This window comes from Prinia subflava, chromosome 22 (assembly GCF_021018805.1).
Source record: "Prinia subflava isolate CZ2003 ecotype Zambia chromosome 22, Cam_Psub_1.2, whole genome shotgun sequence".
NCBI classification, from domain to species: Eukaryota; Metazoa; Chordata; class Aves; order Passeriformes; family Cisticolidae; genus Prinia; species Prinia subflava.
Genome location: NC_086268.1, coordinates 1,678,977 through 1,695,020, shown reverse-complemented (window position 1 = coordinate 1,695,020; position 16,044 = coordinate 1,678,977). Strand labels below are relative to the sequence as shown.

The following is a 16,044-nucleotide window of genomic DNA, read 5'->3' as shown; positions in this document are numbered from 1 at the left end:
GCTGGAGCCGCAGGGACACGAGCTGGGGCTGCCAGCGGTGCCAGCCCAGCCCGGAGCGGTCGGGGATGGAAATTCCACCCTCGGGGTGTGTTCCCCGTGTTGACTCTGCCCATGGAAACCTCTCCCGGGACACGCAGCGCTGTCCCCGGGTCCCCCTGGCAGGGTGGCCATGGTGACACAGAGGACACAAAGCTCCAGCCAGGGGCTGACCCAGGGACACTCCGAGCCGGGAGCCCCGGGGGAGCACACGGGAGCCCCGGGGAACAACGGGAGCATCCCCGGGGAACAACGGGAGCATCCCCGGGGGAACAACGGGGGAATCCCCGGGGAACAACGGGAGAATCCCCGGGGGAACAGCGGGAGCATCCCCGGGGGGACAACGGGAGAATCACCGGGGGAGCAGCGGGAGAATCCCCCGGTGGAACAACGGGAGAATCCCCGGGGAACAACGGGAACATCCCCGGGGAACAACGGGGGAATCCCCGGGGAACAACGGGAGAATCCCCGGGGAACAACGGGAACATCCCCGGGGAACAACGGGAGAATCCCCGGGGAACAACGGGAACATCCCCGGGGAACAACGGGAGAATCCCCGAGGGAACAACGGGAACATCCCCGGGGAACAACAGGAACATCCCCGGGGAACAACGGGGGAATCCCCCGGTGGAACAATGGGAACATCCCCGGGGAACAACGGGAGAATCCCCGAGGGAACAACGGGAGAATCCCCGGGGGGACAACGGGAGAATCCCTGGGGGAACAGCGGGAGCATCCCCGGGGAACAACGGGAGAATCCCCGGGGGAACAACGGGAGAATCCCCGGGGAACAACGGGAACATCCCCGGGGGGACAACGGGAGCATCCCCGGGGAACAGCGGGAGCATCCCCGGGGAACAGCGGGAGCATCCACGGGGAACAACGGGAACATCCCCGGGGGAACAACGGGAGAATCCCCGGGGAAATTCCGCCAGGAAAAGCTCCACAGACAGCCTGGGAAGGGCAGAAGGAAGAATCCATCCATTTTCCCCCTCCCCATGAAACCATTTTTGCCCAAACTCCGTCCTTCTCGCGGTTATTTCAAGGTAAGCTGCTCCAGGGTAAGTCCTGAGTTCTTTATGGAGGGCAAAATTGTTTGGTTTGCAGCAAAAGTTCTCCTTGCGAGCTCGCAGATTGTGTCTCATTCCTCTTTTGGCCTGATAATCTATATAAAACAGCTTTATCACGTTATTAATTGCACGCACATCTATCAGACACGAGACATAATTGACGAGAGCTCCTGACACACACTCAGAACAGAGCTGGTATTTTATTTTAGCTGCCTCAAATGAGTGTAAAAATCGGAGCGTTCTGACACCTGACTGACAGCACGATCTGTGCTCCTGGAGCTTTTTTAGGGGGAAAAAGAAAATCTTTCTGAAATTCAGAGAAATGCTGAAATTCCACCATCCCTACTGTTCCTCATTCTGGAGACTCCACCTGGAAATGGCACAAAATCCACGGAGCCAGGCAGGGACGGGAGGGATGAGCACAAACCTGAGATGCTGCAAACGATGAAATTCCTGGGAATGTTTTGTCTTGGCCCAAATTTGCAGCTGGATTTGCATTCCCACCTCTGGATACAGCAAGGACTTCACGCCAAGGTTTTCCTTCTCTCCCCTTCCCCTTGTGGTGCTCCATAATAATTTGTATTTTAGTGCTTAATTACTTTGCCTTTGCACTCCTGAAATGATCTTTGTGCTGTGTTCACTGCAGTTTTTGCTAGTAACAACTCCTGAAATGTGGTGTAAATACCAAATATAGATAGAAATATTATAGAGAAATAGATTAAAATTCCATGAATATGAAGATAAATATGAATAGAAATAAATAGAAATAAAACTATGAAGATAAATGTGAATGTAAATAATGTGGATATGGATATGGATATGGATATGGATATGGATATGGATATGGATATAGATATAGATATAGATATAGATATAGATATAGATATAGATATAGATATAGATATAGATATAGATATAGATATAGATATAGATAGATAAGCACAAGTATAAATATAATTATAAGTCTCAGTATAATTATGAATATATGGAATTTAGCAGAATAAGGCTGATATGACCAATATTTTCCATTACTGCCAATTCCTTATTATTTTAAGAGCATTTCAGGAGATGGAGAACATGAATAGAATTATTGGAAGGCCTTTTTTTCGTTCCAGGTTTGAATTCCATGACTCCAGGAGAAGTGCTTGGTTTGCAGGCAGTGTAGTTAGCTGATTGTATCCATAATTCCACAATCACTAACTTCACTGCCATCAAAACAAGGCACAGCATTCCCTGCTCCAACCTCAGCTTCCTTGTTCCTGCTTTAAAATCATTCATAATGTGATTTATTTGCAGCCTTTTTTCCAGAATTTTACCTGCCCTCAGCAGTGTGTGGGGCATGTTGGTAACACAAAGTGAAATCTTGGATTTCTTGCAGTTGGTGCTAAAATCCTCAGGAATTTTCCTGGACTGAGAATCCTGTCTGATTTTTAAATGATTAATTTACTGTCTACTTAATTTTTAATGCACACAGACTAAAAAATGAATTTTTTTAGGTTGCATCCTTCAGCTTATCTGCCAGTTATCAATAATTCTCGTTTGTTTTCCATGTTTTATTAAGCAAGGAAAGTGAAAAGAGTTCAGAGCAATGATTAAATATTAAACTCACTGTAGATACAAGTTGGGTTTTTTTCCTCTGACCACTTAGCTCAACTAAGAATTTTTAATTGGAGAAAATAATGAATAATGCCAGAACTTGCTGCAGGAGGGGGTTTTTAGAAGGCTCTGCCATCAGCCTGGTTGCCAGGCAGTGTAGTTAGCTGATTGCCCAAAGCAACAATCACTAGCCACACAGCCAGGTGAAAAGGTCTGGAATGCCAGGAGCAGGAATTTGGGAGCAGGAATTTGGGAGCAGGAATTTGGAGCAGGAATTTGGAAGGAGGAATTTGGGAGCAGGAATTTGGAGAAGGAATTTGGGAGCAGGAATTTGGGAGCAGGAATTTGGGAGGAGGAATTTGGAGAAGGAATTTGGAGCAGGAATTTGGGAGGAGGAATTTGGGAGCAGGAATTTGGGAGGAGGAATTTGGGAGCAGGAATTTGGGAGCAGGAATTTGGGAGGAGGAATTTGGGAGCAGGAATTTGGGAGGAGGAATTTGGGAGCAGGAATTTGGGAGGAGGAATTTGGAAGCAGGAATTTGGGAGGAGGAATTTGGGAGGAGGAATTTGGGAGCAGGAATTTGGAGCAGGAAATTGGGAGGAGGAATTTGGAGCAGGAATTTGGGAGGAGGAATTTTGGAGGAGGAATTTGGGAGCAGGAATTTGGGAGGAGGAATTTGGGAGCAGGAATTTGGGAGCAGGAATTTGGGAGCAGGAATTTGGAGCAGGAATAAACCCCAGGAATTCTGAGGACACAGAGAAGCACCAAGAGACGGGACACTGAAATAAAACAAGTGCTGCCCTCCTGCCAAGCCAATTTTCCTGCTGATCCACCTCCTTTACAGCTCATTTCCACTAAAAAACGTGAGGATAAAGTGGATTTTTTATTTTTTCTTCTCCAAATTTGCAGGCTTTGACTCCCAGTCTGACTGGGCTCATCTCAGCCTTACCGAGGCCTCTGTTCTCACATTTCCCTCCATTTATTCTTGTTGAATAAATGAAATTAAGGCCTGTGGTGGCTCTTTCCCATCCTCAGAGAAGCTGGACTGGAGTGAAAATGGCCTGAAAGAAGATGGAAACTTCTGCTGGAGCCCAAATTAATGACCTGGTTAATTAATGTTTCCCACCATCAACAGAAATCCAGCAGATAAAGGGATCTCAGGCAAAGCATTCAACGCAGAAATTGCATTTTCTGCCTGACTCTGCAATTATCCTTCTTCTTTTTTTATTTTTTTTCTCTAATTTTAGCAAAGCACTCCCCATTTTCAGAGGGGAGCTGCCTTTGGAGCCAGGCCTGGCACAGAAATCTGCAGGAGGTGCTGAGCTCTGCAAGCCTTTCCTGCCCATCAATAATCCCAAAAGGAATCTCATCCATTAACCTGCTCTGAATCCTGGCTGCAGCCAGCAACACTTCACTGAGGCTCCCATTCTTTTGATTTTTTAATTTATTTTTTATTTTTTAATTCAGCGGAAGGTTGGATTTGATGGGTTTGGAGGGGTTTTCCAAGCAAAGATGAAAGCCAGGATTTGCAGCTTTGGGCAGCAGGCAGCCAAAAAAATTCATTTCAAGGAGTAAATGGCTTTCCACAAATATAGAACATCATAAAAGCATCCCAATAAGTCTAAGAAAATTCAAATTAATGCAGTGGATAGAACAAGAATAATGCTCAGGTTATTATCAGTCACAGATATTGCTTACTGTTCAAATCCAGATTTCAGACTTGATTCAGACGTGATCAAATCCAAAAGGAGAAAAACCTGGAAATTGTATAAATCTGGGAAGAAAATGTGGATTTATCTGATAAATTCCTTAAGCAAAGAGGATCCTGCAGGCTGGGGAACTCTGAAATTCCAGGCCAGGCACAGGAGGAAGCTAAAAAACGTTATTAAGGACAATTTTCTGTCTGAAAACCACAAGAAATAAGGCAGCGAGCCTAAAATTATCACTTCAATATGAAAGACCATTGTTATTTTTTATTTTTTCCATTGCTGTCTCCAAGTTTTTATCCACTGAAACACAAAAACTCAGTTCATAACCAACGTCTCAACCCGGCCGCTCTGCTCCCTAAAAAACTCTCAGGAACTGGATTTGAGCAATAAAAAAAAGATTTCCATGTGGGGATTTTTATTGTTATCAGCAGGGAACTGTAGATTTACTGATTTTAATGCTTTGGCCTGGCCGGATGTTTGTCAGGAGAATAAAATTCAGGAGTAAGAGGTCTGGATTCTATTAAGGCTTTTCTTTCCTTCTGCTGTAATTCCCAGGATACAAAGCAGAGATAAATGAGCTGAAGTTTAAGAACCACATATCTGAATTAATACAATTTACTTCCTCGGTTGTACAGAGTAGCACTGAAATATGAAAGCTGATAAGGGCAGTGATTGGAGAAATAACCTGGAAAACAAGATTTCAAAAGGAACTTTCAGGAATGACGTCTTCATTTGGGACATAAAAGCCTCCTTTTCTCCCTCCTCCTTATTTAAGCTTTTTAAGCTGGTTCCTATCAGGCACTTCCTCTCCTCAAAGTTCATTAAAATGCTGAACCAAGTCTGTCTGCTTGGCCCAAATTCTGCTTTTTATTTCCTTTGGTCTAAATGCTCAGATTCTATTTAGGAGAAGAAGTTATCCTGGATTTATTATTATTATTATTATTATTATTATTATTATTATTATTATTATTACTATTACTATTACTATTATTACTATTATTATTACTATTATTGTTACTATTATTGTTGTTGTTAATATTATTATTACTACTATTACTATTATTACTATTATTATTACTATCAATATTACTATTACTACTACTATTATTAATAATATTAATACTTTTACTATTATTACTATTATTGCTGCTACTACTACTGCTACTACAACTACTACAACTACTAGAACTACTCACTTTTATCCTGTACTATTACACATTATTACAAGATTTAGACATTAAATGGTTGCTGCTATTTTTCTATCCTTTTCTCCTTTATTTTCTGTATATTTCCCATTTATTTCTCGATAGTGGTCGAGAGAAGGAAATGGAAGCTTCCCCATTTTTGGGAAGATTTTAATTTTGCTTTAATTCTGGCTGGCGTTCAGAGTGTCAGGGAACAGCGTGGTGACAGAAGTATTTTTATTTTTCTGAAGAAGCCAGGAAGCATCAGCGCCTGTTCCTGATTCCCAGACGTGACACAGCCAGCAGCTTCCCAACACTTCCCTCTGCAATTCCTGAATTCTGCCGGCTCTTTCCAGGGCTTTTTAAAGGATTTCCCTCCCTTTAAAACACCCAGTTCACAAACAGCTTCTCCTCTTCACCTCCCGAGAGCGGCTCAAGGTTTTAATCTCTATAAAATCCCTCGGGAATTTGCGCACCGCGCCCTAAAAACGCCGAGATTTTGGAGTCACTCCCGGGATTTTTCACTTCAGGCTGGGTTTGGTGATGCTCGAGGTGATGCCTTGCGAATGAGAATATTCAAATTTAGAAAATTGGGATTGGGATGGATAAAATTAATCGGTGTTTGGTTTGACCGGCAGGGAGCAATAAAGCTCATGGCGCTGCTTCGGAGCGAATCCGGATCTGGGAAAGCGAAGGGAGAACCCTTCCAAAAAAAAAAAAAAATTAATTAAAAGAAAAAAATCCACAGAGCGGGGCTGGACCCGCCCGTGGGCGGCCCCGGTGGGCGGGGGACGCGATGGGGACATAAAGGGGATGGCAGGGGGGACACGGGCAGGGCATGAAGGGCTCGGGGCGCGGTGCGGGGAGCGGCGGCCGCAGCGGAGCGCTCAGCCCCGGCCCGGAGCCGGCAGCGCCGCGGGGCTGAGCCAGGAGGAGCAGCAGGAGGAGGAGGAGGAGGGAAAGAGGCAGGGGAGGAAGGAAGGAAGGCAGGAAGGAGGAGCCGGGGCTGTCCCGGAGCGATGCTGGCGGCGGCGGCGCTGTGCGCGGCCGCGCTGGGCTGCGCGGCGGGGGCGCGGCTGCTCAGCGGTAAGAGCGGCTGGGGACCGCGGGGATCGCGGGGATCGCTCGGGATCGCTCGGGATCGCTGTGACACTCCCTGGGGACCCTCCCTATCCCGGAGAGACCCCTCCGGCCCCGCCACCCTCCCCTCTGTCGCCGGGAGGGTCGGGATGCGCGGGCGGCTGTCGCGACATGGGGGGGGATGCGCTGTGGTGGTTGGGTCGGACGGTTCTGGAGGTGTTTCCCAACTTTTCCAGCGGATTTTCCCTGTGGAGCTCGCTGGAGCCAGCGGGCAGATCCCGAGTGAGGAGATGAGGGGGATACAAACAGGATAAGGAGTACAAGGAATCCTTTCAGCCATCCCAGAGCTGCACATTCGATGTCCTAAACTGAGCCGGGAAGTCCAGCCAGGAATTAATTCCAATCAGTTTTTCCTTAGCTGAAAATAATGGCAAGTTTGAATGAGGAGGCAGAGAATTTCTTCCTCCTTTTTTAATGAGGAAAAAATGTGTTTGTGTATCAGCAAAGAGCCTGGGTGCAGTTCTGGTGAGTGTTCCTAGAGAGTCGCAGGTTTTAATGAAACTCTGCTGTCTGTGTTTTCCTTTTGCCTCTCCCAACAGCAGTGGACATTTCCCTCAGAAGAGGTAAGGGGCTTTGCCTTTTTCTCTGAGCTTCAAATTCCCAAGAGAAACACAGGCTATGCTAGAAATGTATTTTTTGATAGTTTTGTCATAGTAAAAATCCAGCTCCTATTGTAATCCCTGTGTAAAATATCAGCACTCTCCATTTCTGGCTATTTAACTGCTGAAAAATTCCAGTGTGAAAGGTGTTCAAACTCCCTTTCCTGCAGTGAGCAACATGAAAGGATAAAGCAAAGCCAGCAAATATCCCCTGGCAGGGTTTATAATGACCTGTCCTTGGATAATCCCGTTTGTTCCGAGCACGCCACAAATGTTGCTGAATGTTTTCCTTCTGTAAAAACATGTAGGTTTAGCAGATTGTGCCTGCAAAGAAATATTTACTGAGCAAAACAAAACTGTTTGTTTCCACAGTCTAAATATTGGGACTGCTCTGCTGAAACAAACACTCAGTGCATCATTTTGGGTGATGTGTCTGCTCACTTTGATCTTCCCTCAGAACCAAAATCAGCTCTGCTGCTGCTGCAGGAGGCAGCCCCTGGCTTGTGGCAGCCTAGAACAGACATTGTTTATTCCCTGGGCAGGCAGAGCACAGAGCAGGGCTGGAAATTGAGATGTGGGAGCTCATCTGGTGATCCTGACACGGACACTGGGGAATGAAGGAGGTTGAGGATGGATGGAAATAAGATGGAAATAAGGAATATTTCCCTGGGAGGGTGGGGAGGCCGTGCTTGGCCAGGGGAGCTGTGGATGTCCCATCCCTGGAGGTGTCCAAGGCCAGGCTGGGCTTGGAGCAGCCTGGGACAGTGGGAGGTGGATTGAGATGGTTTTAAGGTCCTTTCCAACCCCAAATATTCTGGGATCCTATGGCACTGCAATATCCATTAAACTCCTGCCTGTACTCCCAAAGATAAATTCTTGCTATCTCTGCTCCTGTAAGGAAATCTCTGATTTTAAACATTTAACTCCTTAAAAATAATCATAATTTTGAAAAGCCTCTTTGAGCCCTTGCAAGGAAACTTTGCCTTTTAAAAGGTTGCACATATCAGCTTGCTCTGGCACGGGGCTTCTTTGGGAGGAACTCCCAGGATCTGCAAATCCCAGAAAAGCCATGAGGGGGCTGAGAGGAGCAGGACATGAAAGGACCAACCTAAACTCTAAAAATTTGGAGATGCCCTTTGTAACACAAGAGGCTCTTACCCACGCTGTGTTTTCCACATGAGCAGCACAAAACTCCCCCAAATTGATGTTTCACCCTTAATTTTGGTCCTGTCCAGCGCCGTTCCTGTGACAGTTCTCTCTCCTCCCCCAGGGCAGACGGTTTGCAGGCGTGGGACACAGAAACCCTGCTACAAAATCGTTTATTTCCACGACGCCTCGCGCAGGACCAGCTACGAGGAAGCTCACCTGGCCTGCAGGGCTGACGGGGGACACCTGGTCAGCATCGAGAGCCCAGCGGAGCAGAGACTGATCGAATCCTTCATCAGGAGCCTCCTGGCTGCTGATGGAGACTTCTGGATTGGGCTGAGGAGGAGGAAGGAGGAGGAGGGCAACAGCACCGAGTGTCACAGCTTCTACTCCTGGTCGGATGGGAGCTCGTCCAAATTCCGGTGGGTGCCTGGGGGTGGCTCTGTGGGGCAGGCAGTGCCTTTAGGAGGGAAGGATTTTGTCCTTTTGTCCTTTTGTCCTTTTGTCCTTCATGCCCCATGTCCCAGCAGTGATGTCCCAGCTGCCGTTTGTGCTCATCCCATCCGGGTGCTCAAATCCTGCTGCTGCGCCAGATGAGTTCTGCTTTAGGTTAAATTGATCATTTTTGGGGGCTAAAAGGAGGGGAAAGAAGAAGTGGTGGGGCTTTAAAAATCTCTGATTAGGCAGCTGCAAAGGGCCTGAAGATTCCTGCACTGAAGATCCCCTGAAGTTTATACCCAGTGTCCTGAAAAATGAAAAATGTCCCTGACTGAGGGAATAACATTTTTTCCTGTGAGACAGCAAAACATCTGAGCTGCAGGATTTATTGCAGGCATGGAAAATTAAAGTCTTCACAGCCCTTTTTAGATCTCTCCTTGTCTTAAGATTCCTCCTTGTCTTAAGGAACCACAGGATTTGTTAAAATTAAATTTTAAAAGCACTGACACCAATTTGCATCCTTATATCAGACATGAAACAGCTCCTTGGATTTGTGACCTTTTTGCTCTGGGAGCCCATAAGGCGTTTCAGTCACTCAGAAATGAACAAATAAAAGGTGGTTTCAGTGTTATTTGAGATCTGAAAGTCTCTCCCATGGTTCAGATATTGGGGGTGGATAATGGGAAGCCGGGACCAGAATCTGCTGCTAAGAAACAGGCACAGCTCTCCTGCCTTCCATTGGTGAGCCACGGTTATTTCTGCTGCATGATAAAGCCAAGGAAAACACCAGGGGAGGAAGGAAGTGAGGGAGGAATAAAGCATTGGAATGGCTGGAAAAACACTGCTTGGAATGGGTGTTCTCCTGTTGGAGTCTAGAACATCCCTGTGGCCACCCTGGAGGGTTTGGAGACCGGGCAGGGGGTCTGGGGTCTGTCCAAGGGGCTCAGGCAGCCTCACACAGAGCCCAGGAGGGCACTGCCTCTGATCCCTGCCATGGCAGTGAATGCCCACAGTGTGTGAAGAATCACAAGCTGAGAGAATTCAAAATAAGCAGTATTTAGTTTATCATAGAATGTAAATGTAGAATCTGGGATTCTCAGTATATGGGGCTGAAGAGACAGGATGGAGGAATTGGGGAGCGGCCCCTGTGCTCCTTGTTCTTGCTCTCGTCCCCCATCTTGTGCTGAGTTGGGTTTTAGAGATTGGTTTAGAGTAGAACTGACATGTTAGCATAGGCAGTAGGTATTGGTACAATTTTGTAAATAAAAAGTTCATTGTGGACAGTGGTTGGGTCAGGGGTACTGTACATAAGGTGTGGGGCTCTCTGAGCCGCCCAGTCCCCCGCGTGTCCTGCTCTGCTGGGGACGCCTCACAGAGCTGGGACACAACTGAGATCAGGGACCCTGCCAGGGAGGCCTGGCAGAGCTGGGACAGAACTGAGATAATGAAGAATAAACAACCTTGGAAATGTGCACTGGGGACTCAGCTTGTCGTCTCTGGCTCTGGTGTGAAACACCCAGGGCAGAGAGAAGACTGAAAACCTGATTAACTCTGGGAACAGCAACCCAGGGGAAACTCCCAGGGAACAGCAACCCTGGGGGAACCCTGAGCACCTTGGGGAACAGCAACCCCAAGGAGAATCTCAGGGAAAAATAACCTTGAGATCCTCCCGTGCTGGATACCTCGGGATATCTGGAATTATTTATGTGCTTATGTGTGATCATTATTATTATTATTTATGTGGGATCAGCTGGCAGCAGATTCCTGGCAGGGCAGAGCGCTGCTCATTCCAGCATCGGTGGGGATTGAACAATTGGCAAAATCAGGATTCATTTAGAGCTGTTTCCTCTAAAACATCAAATCTCTTCATCAAATCTTTCATCAAATCTCTTCTCCCAACAGTGATATTTCAGTGCTGCCTCCTTCCTGTGCTTGGGAGAGCAGCACAGGTGTCTGGTGGTGAGGTTTATTCTTAGAAAATAACAAAAAAAAATCATCTGCAAGACTGTGTTGGTGCTTTTCTACAGAGGAAGGAGGTTCTGCTGCAGACTCTTCATTTTTTCATTAAATAGGTGCCAAAATTTTGCAGGCGCTGAGACCGAGAGAGCAAAAATGATGATTTTGATCTAAAATTGTGTGGAGAAACCTCTCTGCAAGGCTCAGTGAAAGCTCCGCAGAACCTGGACTTTCTCTACACAAGTGCAGCTCATTTTGAGCTGCTTTAACGTTCAAGAAATGATCTTGTCTGCAAGAAAATAGTGAATTCTAAACCCTTGCTTAAAGATGTACCCAGGGACCAAATCCTTGTTTCTGGTTTATTCCGTGGTCTCCTTGTTCATTCCTAACGTCGCCACTTCAAAAATAAATTAAATAAAATAATTTTTTTAAAAAAAAAACTAAATGATATATAAATATATAAAAATATAATACATTTAATATATATTAAATCAAGTATAGATAAAATATATAAATTATATATTTTAAAATAAATTATATAAAGTATAATTTTTTAAAAAATAATTATAAAAATCTGTAAATTGTACTAGCTGGGATCTTTTGGTGATGCTGACTGGGACAGGAAGGAGGGAGGGTTCATTGTGAGGAGCTCAGCCCTTTGCCCATCAATATTTATTGAACACCTTGCTTGCAGAGTTCAAAAAATCCCAATTAAAAGAACAAATAATTACATTTATCCCTCCCATTTTCCCCAGTGGAAGCGGTGGCTGTGCCATAACCTCTGTAATTCAGTTTTTTCCCCATGCAGGCTGCTGGGAAGTGCCCCTGAGCTGGTTTTTTTTGGTGTTTTCCCAGGAATTGGTACGTGGACGAGCCCTCGTGTGGGGGTGAGGTGTGTGTGGTGCTCTACCACCAACCCTCGGCCCCGCCTGGCCTGGGGGGGCCCTACATGTTCCAGTGGAACGACGACAGATGCAACATGAAAAACAACTTCATCTGCAAATACACCCTGGGTAATGAGGGGTTAAAAGGATGTCTTCCTTTGGAATCATTCCAAATTATTTCGTGATTTCAAACTCGGCTCCCCAGGAGGAGTGAGGGGATGACGGGGAGATCCTTCCTCAGCTTTGCTTTGAGGGGGAGATTTAAATTTATCCAACAAATGGGGGAAGGAATTCCTGCAGTCTGTAGGTGCCTGTGGGTGTCATAAATTCCCTGGGGTTTTGTGAAGGGTCTGAGGTCTCAGACTGGGGGAGAACATTTAAGAGCAGTGCTCAGGCTGGAAATTGCATTTCACTCGTGAGGAAATTCCACATTTCTCTTTTCTTTCAGAGAAGCCAACAAAAGCTCCAATAGACAATTCCCGAAGAGGTGAGGACACGTTTGCTTGGGATTTTAATTTTTTAAAAATAATTTCTGACTTCCAGTGGAAATAACTCTTCATTCATTGCCAAGGACACCTAAAAAACATCCTGAGCAAGAATCCATCCTCCCCTGCAGTTTGCACCTTCCCTGTGCTTGTTCCATGCTCCATCCTGCAGGGAAATTCCTGCTGCAGAGTTTGGGACGAGAGTTTAGAGCTCTCAGCCTCCTCCATCTCCTCCCAGCCTCGCTTTTTATTATTTCAAAAAGTATTAATGAAGTATTAATGAAGTATTAATGAAGCTGCTTCTCTCCAGCTGTGGCCACAGAGCCCTGGAAGGGGAAATTCCCCGAGGAACGCCGGAGGAAAGTTGCCAATGGAACAGCAGTGGGAGCCAAAGGTGAGTTGTGCTCTCAGAAACTCATCTCAGGTGTTGGACCCAAAATGTGGAAGGCTGAATACAGAAAACAGCCTCTGGTAGGAAAAAAAAATCCTTCCCGCAAGAATTTCCCAGGATAAAATAAGGAGGTTGCTCTGGTGGTAAAAATGTTCAAAATTCAAAGCTGGGCAAAGTATTTTGGGTGTGAAAAAGCCACTTTTAATGTTTTGTTTGTAGGACTGTGATTAACTATGAAAATTTGCCATTTCTTCCTGTGACCCTGATTTATTTTTCCCCCAGAGCCTGTTCAGAGCCTTGCCTACATCCTCATTTCCAGCATTCCTGTGCTGCTTTTCCTCATGGCTGTCACAGGCATCTCCTGCTTTTGGCTCTTTGTGAAGAGGTGAGTGGCATTTCTGTGCTCTGCATGAACAGTGACACCTTGTCCTGTGTACAGCTGATTTCACCATCCTGTAAAAAGCTTTGCACAGGAGGGTTTGCAGCCAAAAAAAAAGCTGAAAAAGTGGTGTTGATGCTCCAGGTTGTGAGGTAAAATTCGAAGTAAATCACATTATATCCTTTTCTTGCATTCACTGACAGGGCAGGCAGGAAATAATGTCCCAAGATTACGATTTGGATGTGTTAACCCTCATACTTTTCTTATTAAAGCTTTGAATTATCAGAAATTCCCCTTCAAAAGCGAGAAATGCAGCAATGGAAATAAAAGGATCACAATTTGGAGTAAATAATGGTTATCAATGTCCTCTCCTTGCTTTCTCTGTGTGCACAGCAGCTCTGGGGGGATGCTGGCTGGGGTTTGGGGGTGTCAGGAGGAGTTTGGCTGTCCCAGCAGCCTGGGGTGTCCCTCAGCATCCCTGCCCCGGGATTTTCCAGGAGTGCAGCCCGGAATAAAGCAGGGATGAGGAAATGTCCGGAATGTCAGGGTTCTGCTGTTGCTTTGTGTTTTCCTCTGTGCGTTTCACGGCTCTCCCCTTTTTCCCTGCCCTCCCAAGGAGACAGGAGCTGGTGGATGTGACCCCGAAGGGTGACAGTGCCTGGCTGCCACCGCCCGGCGGGGACAGCCCCGAGCTGGACATCTACAGAGTGATCAACAAACAATCCGAGGCTGACCTGGCCGGGGCCAGGCCTGGCACCAAGAATTCCTCCTTCCGTGCCCGGGAGGGGCTGGGGAGCCCCTGCAGGGACCCCGAGGACTCCTCCAGCAGTGGCCTGGTGACACTGGGCAGCACAGAGAGTGGCTTTGTCACCAACGACATCTACGAGCTGTGCGGGGACCGTGTGGGCAGGAGCAAGGAGTCCACCTGGGTGGACAATGAGATTTATGGGTATTGAGGAAAAGAATCCAAAAAAAGCACTGGAATTTGGGTTTTGGGCATCAACAGGGGTTGACTTGCCCTCTCTATGCACTTGTTTAATAATGGGATGTGTGGTGTTTGTCCTGGTTTTGCATTGTCCCCTTATTCTTCTGTTTTCTGACAGAATAGGGGTTTTTAAAGATCCAAACTGAGAGGAATGTACAGATCTGGCTTTGCCCCCTTTGCCTCAGGAACGGCTCGTTAATACCCTCAATTCCTTTTTGTACCAAAGATACGCCTCGAAGCTGAAGGACAATCCAAAATCGTTATTTATTTATAGCCCTCTCCTCCTCCAAGGTGCTAAAAGTGACCTGTCATGTGTGATGGAATCCTGCTCTCCTGGACATGCTGAACACTGGGAAGTGGAAATGAATCCCCGGGTTGGCTTTGCTTGTGTGTGCAACTTTTACTGTGCCTATTAAATTTCTTTATCTCAACCCATGAGTTTTCTCATTTTTACTCCTCCAATTCTCTCCCTCGTTCTGCTGGAAGGGACAGAGACCAAGCAGCCAAACAGTGCCAGGCAGGAACACAAATATTTCCCACCTTTTGTTCTGCCGGTGATTTTCTGGCTCCAGGAGAGCAACAGAAAAAGACTATGAAGCACCTAAAATGTGTTTTAGTTGCCTAAAAATTTGCTGTTCTCCGTTGTACATAAATAAATAGGAAAATGGCAAAAAAATGAATTCCTAAGCTGGGAGGAAACAAAGAATTTGGCAAAAAGGTGCCTCAGCGGCTGCTCCTCCACCAGGACGTGCTGCAAATAAAGTCCTGAAAGGAGAAATTTTTAAAATTTTAAAAATTAAATAATTTTTATTTATTTTAAATATAAAAAAATAAATAATCTTTTAAAAATAAATAATCTTCCAATTGTTTTGAAAACAGCATCGAGCAGGCAATGATTTCTCTTGAAAAGCAAAATCCTGATACAGGAGAGTGGTCAGGGCTGGGCACTCACAATATCTGGAGTTCCTAATGCAGTAATTAATGCAAATCAAGCAAAAATCTGTCCACTTGTATTCTTGGTCTCATTTTTTTTCTTTTTGGCAGCTATTAAGCATCTTTCAGGCACTTAGAAACAGGGAAATGAGGGGGGAACTTGTCAGATGCTGGAATTTGGGTGTTCAAAGCCACATTTTGGCAGCCAGGCGTGTGCTCCGACCTCTTGAGCCGCCCGTGGACTTGGGCAGGGATCTGAGTGGGTCGGGAGTTGTTAAAGCGAGGGTTTTTTATTAAAAATGGGGGTTTTTTTATAAATTCCGCCTTTTATTGCCGCCTCCTTCGGGGATGTGCGGGAGCAGCGGCCACACGAGGGCACGGGCGCTCCACGATCGTCCTGGAAAAAACCGCTCAGCTTTGGGAGGAGCTGGAATCCCTTTCCTTGGAGCCGAGCAAAAACCATCAAAGCTGCCCTGCAAAGGATGATTTTTGTGTTTCTCGTAGCGTTTTTAAGCCTTTTCATTTCTTTTTTTTTTCTTGTTTTTTTTTTGTGACCCGAACTTTCCAGCTCTGCGGTGGGATTTTCTGCAGAAGTTTTCCGAGCCACCAAAATCCAACTTGAAAATAACATTTTGTACCGGGCTGAGGCTTGAAAGTGGGCAGGAAGCAAATGTTTAAAGGCTAAAAACTTCATTCCCAATGACGTGACTGAGAAGGAGTATTAGGTAACGTTCTGCAGGGGGGGAAAAAAAGTCACTTTGCACACGCCGTGTTTGGATGCGGAGAAAAGGTGAAAGAGGAGTGAAATTTGGCAAGTGGCAGCTCGGGATGACACCACTTGCTATTCAAAGAGGATTCTGGAAGGCTCGCTCACGTAGCCATCAATCACTGAAAGGGTGGATGTCTGACTAACCCGAGCCATCACTTACTCACTGCCAGAACTTGTGCAGGGATAAATAGAGCGGCAGCAGCTCCTTTCCTCTCCATGGCAGCCCGAGCCAGCAGCGTCATCCCAAAATGTCACTCCTTGGAGGAATCTCATCAGCAGTGAAGGACAGGCATTCATTTCTGCACAGAGATCTTCAGTTCTCTCTGAAGAACAGGAGTCATCG

At 46.1% G+C, this 16,044-nt stretch overlaps 1 protein-coding gene across 4 annotated transcripts; it reads left to right on the top strand.

Moving 5' to 3' along the window:
* Window positions 1-909: 909 nt before the first annotated feature.
* On the top strand, window positions 910-14,430 carry LAYN (layilin). Of its 4 annotated transcripts, XM_063417640.1 has the most exons (8): window positions 2,304-6,682; window positions 7,276-7,299; window positions 8,606-8,903; window positions 11,731-11,888; window positions 12,208-12,246; window positions 12,555-12,638; window positions 12,918-13,020; window positions 13,631-14,430. In XM_063417640.1, the coding sequence occupies exons 1-8, from the start codon at window positions 6,616-6,618 to the stop codon at window positions 13,968-13,970; spliced, it is 1,113 nt and encodes a 370-aa protein (XP_063273710.1). In that variant the 5' UTR covers window positions 2,304-6,615; the 3' UTR covers window positions 13,971-14,430. The 4 variants fall into 4 exon arrangements, with proteins under 4 accessions (XP_063273709.1, XP_063273710.1, XP_063273712.1 ...); XM_063417639.1 differs by adding an exon at window positions 910-1,082 and having other exon boundaries at window positions 5,848-8,903; XM_063417642.1 differs by lacking the exon at window positions 7,276-7,299 and having other exon boundaries at window positions 2,305-6,682.
* The last annotated feature ends 1,614 nt before the right edge of the window (window positions 14,431-16,044 follow it).